Source organism: Silurus meridionalis, chromosome 8 (genome assembly GCF_014805685.1).
Source record: "Silurus meridionalis isolate SWU-2019-XX chromosome 8, ASM1480568v1, whole genome shotgun sequence".
NCBI lineage: Eukaryota > Metazoa > Chordata > Actinopteri > Siluriformes > Siluridae > Silurus > Silurus meridionalis.
In genome coordinates, this window is record NC_060891.1 from 26,984,379 (window position 1) to 26,991,878 (window position 7,500).

The 7,500-nt window shown below is 42.8% G+C and overlaps 1 protein-coding gene across 5 annotated transcripts in view; it reads left to right on the forward strand.

Moving 5' to 3' along the window:
- The window catches only part of arhgef10 (Rho guanine nucleotide exchange factor (GEF) 10), an 82,029-nt gene that overhangs the window by 40,009 nt on the left and 34,520 nt on the right, over window positions 1-7,500 (forward strand). For all 5 annotated transcript variants that reach the window (XM_046855334.1, XM_046855329.1, XM_046855332.1 and 2 more), the window contains 3 exons: window positions 1,064-1,234; window positions 2,047-2,192; window positions 3,449-3,627. In XM_046855334.1, coding sequence (XP_046711290.1) covers window positions 1,064-1,234; window positions 2,047-2,192; window positions 3,449-3,627 — 496 coding nt within the window. The remainder of the gene's footprint in view (window positions 1-1,063; window positions 1,235-2,046; window positions 2,193-3,448; window positions 3,628-7,500) is intronic.

A 7,500-nucleotide genomic window follows, 5' to 3' on the forward strand; every position in this document is an offset into this window, starting at 1 on the left:
GTTTTCTGTATGAAGTGAGTTGAAAGAGGCAGAAAGAGGAAGTAGGAAGTAGACTGGATGGAGGAGGAGCAGAAACGTCTCCAGTCACAGTATTAAGTCAGTAGTGTCCAGTAGCACCTCAGCATTTTTATTCAAACCTTCATTCTTCTGCAAACATCTCGCCAAGATCTGACCATCATGGTCTTCTCCATGGTCTTTTTCCTCCACGGTCCTTCTCCTGCTCCTTCAGACCAAACTAGACGAACAAATTACAAAAACAGTAATGTCTTCATCTGTCTGTTTATTTACATTTTTCTGTCTTTCTCAATATCTGTGTTTCTTACTGATTGTCTGTATGTCTGTCTGTCTGTCTGTCTGTCTGTTTTTTTTATCTGTCTGTCTGTCCGTGTCTCTCTTTCTGTCCGTCTGTCTGTCTGTCTGTCTGTCTGTCTGTCTGTCTGTCTGTCTGTATCTGTCTGTCTGTCTGTCTGTCTGTCTGTCTGTATCTGTCTATCTGTCTATCTGTCTGTCTGACTGTCTGTCTGTATCTATCAGTCTGTCTGTCTGTTTTTATCTGTCTGTCTCTCTCTATCCTCTCTGTCTGTATATATGTATATGTTTATCCATTTACTATAGATGCCTGCTTTGTATCAGTCTCTTTTTTCTGTCTGTTTATCTGCAGATCTCTCTCTCTCTCTCTCTCTCTCTCTCTCTCTCTCTCTCTCTCTCTCTCTCTCTCTTTAAATCGGAAAATAAAGTCAGAGAACAAAATAACAGATATAAAGTACAAACTTTTGACAATTGTAAAGTTGCATGGTTTTGTATCATCCAGCAGGTGGAGCACCTTTCTCACTCTCTCTCTCTCTCTCTCTCTCTCTCTCTCTCTCTCTCTCTCTCTCTCTCTCTCTCTCTCTCTCTTTCTCTCACTCACACACACACACACACACACACACACACACACACACACACAATGAAACAAAACCTTTAGTTAGTTTTCTCCAGAAAAGGTTTAATATATGCAGTGGCACTGATTTGATCTAAACTAAGTGTGTGTGTGTGTGTGTGTGTGTGTGTGTGTGTGTAGGACATGCTGAAGAACACCCCTGTGGGTCACGCTGACCGCTTGCCCCTACAGATGGCCCTGACTGAGTTGGAGACTCTCTCTGAGAAGCTGAACGAGAGGAAGAGAGAAGCAGATCAGCGATGTGAGATCCGACACATCGCCAAGGCCATGAACGAGCGTTACCTCAACAAGGTACACACACGCACACGCGCGCACACACACACACATACACACACACATAGACACACAGACAAACACAAAAGTTATTTAAATTTATATTAAAACTAAATCATCTCAAATTATAACTATTATTATCAACAGATTTCTTGTATAAGTAGATGTTTTGTTATTATTTTTTAAAATATTTTATTTGATTATGAAAAAAATTTAAATAAAGTGAAAATACAGCATTTCAGGGAAAAATAATAAAACAATAATTTGTACAAAATTGTAATTTGTAGTTCAGTTTCATGGTCAAGATTTATTCAGTTTAATATATAATTGTAAGTGTGAAGTCATTAAATAATTATTTACATAAAATTGTTATTCAGTCAATAAATCTTGGAAATAATTGTAAATATTTAATACAATTAAACAAATTCAAATATTAGAACGTCTTCAATTATTTAATTATTGTCACTTTCTCTTATTTATTTGTTTGTTTGCTTATTTATTAAACTACTTTTATTTTTTATTAAACTTTTTTATTTGACGTATTTATATGTTTCAATGTTTCTTTTTTCTTTCATTCTTTGTCTATTCGTTTATTTATTAATTAACTTTTTATTTAAATACTGTCGCTCTTTCTTTCTTTCTTTCTTTCTTTCTTTCTTTCTTTCTTTCTTTCTTTCTGTCACTGTTACTGCTTGTATTTGTTGTATAGACTATAAACCTCCATCTGCATCTAATTTACACATGAATTCTCTCTAGAAACGATGATAAATATGTGATACTGATTGTTCTGCCTGTAAGAGCTGAATTCAGTAGTAGTTATTGGTGTGCAGCTCCTGAGTGCAGGCAGCAGGTATCTGATCCGCTCCGACGACGTGGTGGAGACGGTGTACAACGAGCGAGGAGAAATAATCAAAACCAAAGAGAGACGTCTTTTCCTGCTCAATGATGTGCTAATGTGTGCCACACCCAACCTGCGGTACACACACACACACACACACACACACACACACACACACACACACACACACATTACTACTTTTAATAATAATAACAACAACAATAGTGGGGGATAAAGTAGACCAGTCCTGTCCCACCTAAACGGAGACCAAGTCAAGACCAAGACCAGAGTGTGTCAAAAGCAAGACAAGACCAAGATTGTGAGGGATTGAGACCAAGACTAAGACAGGGTGAAACTGAATCAATACCAGAGTTTATTGAGACGGAGACAAGACCAAGACAAAATTAAGACTTTGAAGGGTTGAGATGGAGACAAGACCAATACAGAACCAAGACTTTGAAAGGTTGAAACGGAGACAAGACCAAGACAAAACCAAGACTTTGAGGGTTTAGACTGAGACAAGACCAAGATAAAACCAAGACTTTGAAGGGTTGAGACGGAGACAAGACAAAACGAAGACTTTGAAGAGTTGAGACGGAGACAAGACCAGGACAAAACCAAGACTTTAAGGGGTTGAGACGGAGACAAGACCAAGACAAAACCAAGGCTTTGAGGGTTTAGAGTGAGACAAGACCAAGACAAAGCCAAGGCTTTGAGGGTTTAGAGTGAGACAAGACCAAGACAAAACCAAGGCTTTGAGGGTTTAGAGTGAGACAAGACCAAGACAAAGCCAAGGCTTTGAGGGTTTAGACTGAGAAAGACCAAGACAAAACGAAGACTTTAAGGGGTTTAGACTGAGACAAGACCAAGACATAACGAGACCAAGTCGAGACCTCTTTCTCCTGTGATATCATGTCTTAATCTCGACACACTCTGGTCTTGGTTTTGACTCAGTCTTGCCCTGCCTTAGTGTTGTTTTTTTGGAGAATGGTAGCTCAGTGGTTAAGGCTCTGGGTTACTCCTCGGAAGTTCGGGGGTTCAAGCACCACTATCACTAAGATTTCTTCTCAAAGAAAAGTTCTCACTTCAGTATGAAAAGTAGCGTGGTGCTGTTTGAGAACTTTATGTGAATAATGGTTGCAGGTCAGGGCTCCATTCTCCTTCCGATCACACCTTTCTAATGAGAGAGTTCGCTTTAGTTACACACACACACACACACACACACACACAGTGAGAGAACCTTCTCTCCACACACACTTTCAGAAGTTCCTGAAACGTAGTGGAGTGAATAGTAAATTCATGAATGAAGGAAAGGTAGCATGATTTTTTTCTTTCTTAATTTTTTTATCTATTGACCTACATGGCTTTTCTTCCCTCTCTTTTTTCCCTTCCAGATCTTCTCAGGACAGTGGAGGTGCCGCCGTTCCTTCAGGCCAGCGTTTCCTGCTGAAGTGGAGCGTTCCTCTTAGCCTGGTGGACCCGGTCGAGTTTGGTTCCTCGGAGGAGATCAGAGACTCCGCCCCTTTCCCCGCCCCTCACTCTGGCGAGAAGGTGGTCATCAATGCCAAGCCAAGTAGGTCATGAAGACAGAGATTAGCAGACATATGGGAAGAGAGATGGAGCAGGAACAGAGACCTGGGGAGAAATCGAGGCAGGGAGAGAGAGGGAGAAAGAAAAAAGGGAGAGAGTTTTATATTATGTCACTGTTCCTATTTTATTTATTCATAAAATTTAATTCTATTCTAATAAATTTGCATACAAAATGGTCAACATGTCAACAAGGAAAGAGTGAGGGAGAGAAAGAAGAAGAGAAAAAGTGACAGACAGAGATAAAGTGATATAAAGAACAAGAGAATGCAACTAATAGAGAGAGAGAGAGAGAGAGAGAGAGAGAGAGAGAGAGGAGGGACAAAGTGAGAGAGATGAGGACAAAGAGAAAGATAGAGAGAGAGAGAGTGAAAGGGCACCAGAGAGAGATAAGGGAGAGAGAGAGTGAAAACACGAAAAAAGAACTAAGAGAGTGAGAGGGTAACAGATAGAGCGGAAGAGAAGAGAGAGAGAGGGAGAGAGAGAGAGAGGTGAGAGAGAGAGAGAGAGAAAGATAAGAAGAAAGAGAACAAGTTTTAAAGAGAGACACAGAGGAGAGAGAGAGAGAGAAAGAGGAGAGAGAGGTGAGAGAGATTGATAGGTTAAAGGAGAGAGAGAGCGAGAGAGAGAGAGTGAGAGAGAGAGAGAGAAAAGAGAGTGAGAGGGTGAGAGAGAGAGAGAGAGAGATTGAGAGGGTGAGAGAGAGAGAGAGAGAGAGAGAGAGGGTGAGAGAGAGTGAGAGGGTGAGAGAGAGACAGCGTGAGAGAGAGAGAGAGGTGAGAGAGAGGAGAGAGGGTGAGAGAGAGAGGGTGAGAGAGAGGGTGAGAGAGAGAGAGAGGGGTGAGAGAGAGGAGAGAGGGTGAGAGAGAGGGTGAGAGAGAGAGAGGGTGAGAGAGAGAGAGGTGAGAGAGAGAGAGAGAGAGAGAGAGGGTGAGAGAGAGAGAGAGAGAGACAGCGTGAGAGAGAGAGAGAGAGAGGTGAGAGGGTGAGAGAGAGAGGGAGAGAGAGGGTGAGAAAGAGAGAGAGAGAGAGAGGGAGAGAGAGAGAGAGAGAGAGAGGGGGTGAGAGAGAGGGTGAGAGAGAGGGTGAGAGAGAGGGTGAGAGAGAGAGAGAGAGAGGGTGAGAGGAGAGAGAGAGAGGGTGAGAGAGAGGGAGAGAGGGTGAGAGAGAGAGAGAGAGGGTGAGAGAGAGAGGTGAGAGAGAGAGAGAGGGTGAGAGAGAGAGAGAGGGTGAGAGAGAGAGAGGTGAGAGGAGAGAGAGGGTGAGAGAGAGAGAGTGAGAGGTGAGAGAGAGAGAGGGTGAGAGAGGGTGAGAGAGAGAGAGAGAGGGTGAGAGAGAGAGAGAGAGAGAGGGTGAGAGAGAGAGAGAGAGTGAAAGTGAGAGGGAGAGAGAGAGAGCGATATTGAAGATATCAGGGCTGATCTGTAGAAAGGAATCAGGAAGAATGGATTCCTGGTCTCAGATTTAAGCGCTCAGTTCGGCTCAGAACGGAAATGACAATCAGATTGTTCTTCTGAAATCCACATCACATCAGCAACCAGAACACATCATCTGGATTTGGATCTCTGGTCTGATCTGGTCTAGAGAGCATTTCAAAAGTGTGGAAACATCAAAGTTTTATGGTTTTTGAGAGGCACGAACATGTTCCTTGTGTTTCCATACAACACATTCATTAAAAGCCAAAAACACAGAAGAATGTGACACTGAACGAGTGGAGAAAAGACATTTTTTTGTCTCTAACAGAAGAACTTTTGGTGAGTTTTGCCAGAAGCACCGCAAAGTATTTCAGCTGAACGTTTGGAGAAACGAAGTGTCTGGATGCTGAGTGTGTGTAAAGGAACAAGCACATGTCTCTCAAACACCAAAAACTCTCAGTGACACACTGTAGAACAATCACAGGTCCATGAGTCCCGTTTACTCTTCCTGAGGGACATCACTCTCAGTGTGGACGTTTTATTCTGTAATAGAAGCCTTTATGATGTTTATTTAGTCAAATACAGCACACATTCCACACACTTCTCACACACATTCCACACATTCCACACACTCCTCACACACTCCACACACACTCCTCACACACACTCCATACACACTCCTCACACACACCCCACACACTCCACACACACTCCTCACACCTCCTCACACACTCGTCACACACTCCACACACACTTCTCACACAGTCCTCACACACTCCATACACTCCACACACCTCCTCACACACTTCACACCTCCTCACACTCCTCACACACCTCACACACACTCCACACACTTCTCACACAGTCCTCACACACTCCATACACTCCACACACACCTCCTCACACACTTCACACCTCCTCACACTCCTCACACTCCACACACCTCCTCACACACTCCTCAAACACTTCACACCTCCTCACACTCCTCACACACGTCACACCTCCTCACACTCCACACACACTTCACACACATTCCTCACACACTTCACACACACCTCACACGCTCCACACACCACACACTCCACACACGCCACACACACTCCACACACTGCTATGTAGGAGTCATACACATCTGTCCTCAGCTTCAGACCAGCTTCTCTCTGGGGCCTTTTTTCACTGTCTGGATTCTATAAAGTCTCTCATCCTCGTTGCTCTCAGTATTTTTCCTCGACTGTCTCCTGGCCTGAGCATCTGTTCACATTCCTTCTGCAGCTGCGGAATTGAATCATCTGACTCCCTCAAATCGAAATGTTAGACGTGTGACCATGTCTGTTTCTTCTGCATGAAGGATTTAATTTAGTGACACTTTAATTCACTGTATTGCCAAAAGTTTGTGGACACCTAACCATTAGACTGGTATGTGATTTTGTTTTTAATTCGGAATGAAGTGTGAGATGAGGAATACAGGCAGGGAGAGATGGAGTGATGGAGAAGAGAAAGTGAGAAGAGAGAGAAGGTGGGAGGGGAAATGGGGTGAGGAAGAAAGAAGAAGAAAGATATAAAAGCAGAAACAGATAGGGGAGAGAGCCAGGAGAAAGAGAGACACAAAAAGGCAGTAGTAGAGAGTCAGTACTAGAGTCAGAAATGTATTGTTCTGACAGGAATAAACAATTATAAAGAACAAACCTATAGGCAGTAAACTTTCTTCAACCGTGTCTTCTATACAACCTCATATTCACTCTGTGATTATCTTTATTATCTGTGTAAATCTGCTTTTAAACAATGCTCATTGTAAAAGGTGCTCTACATTCTGACTCTGTACTGACTCTCACACTGTACTGATTCTCACACTGTACTGACTCTCACACGGTACTGATTCTCACACTGTACTGACTCTGTACTGACTCTCACACGGTACTGACTCTATACTGACTCTGTACGGACTCTCACACTGTACTTATTCTCACACTGTACTGACTCTGTACTGACTCTCACATTGTACTTATTCTCACACTGTACTGACTCTGTACTGACTCTCACACTGTACTGACTCTCACACTGTACTGACTCTGTACTTATTCTCACACTGTACTGACTCTGTACTGCCTCTCACATTGTACTTATTCTCACACTGTACCGACTCTGTACTGAATCTCACACTGTATTGGTTCTCAGACTGTACTGACTCTGTACTGACTCTCACACTGTACTGATTTTACTGACTCTCACACTGTACTGACTCTCACACTGTACTGACTCTCTACAGAATCTGACACTGTACTGACTTTAATGTCTCTTACACTGTACTGACTCTGTACTGACTCTTTGATGACTGTAATGACTCACACTGCATTGACTGTAATGACTCTCACACTGTATCAACTCTGTAATGAATTTTACACTGAACTGACACTGTAATGATTCTCACACTGTACTGACTCTGT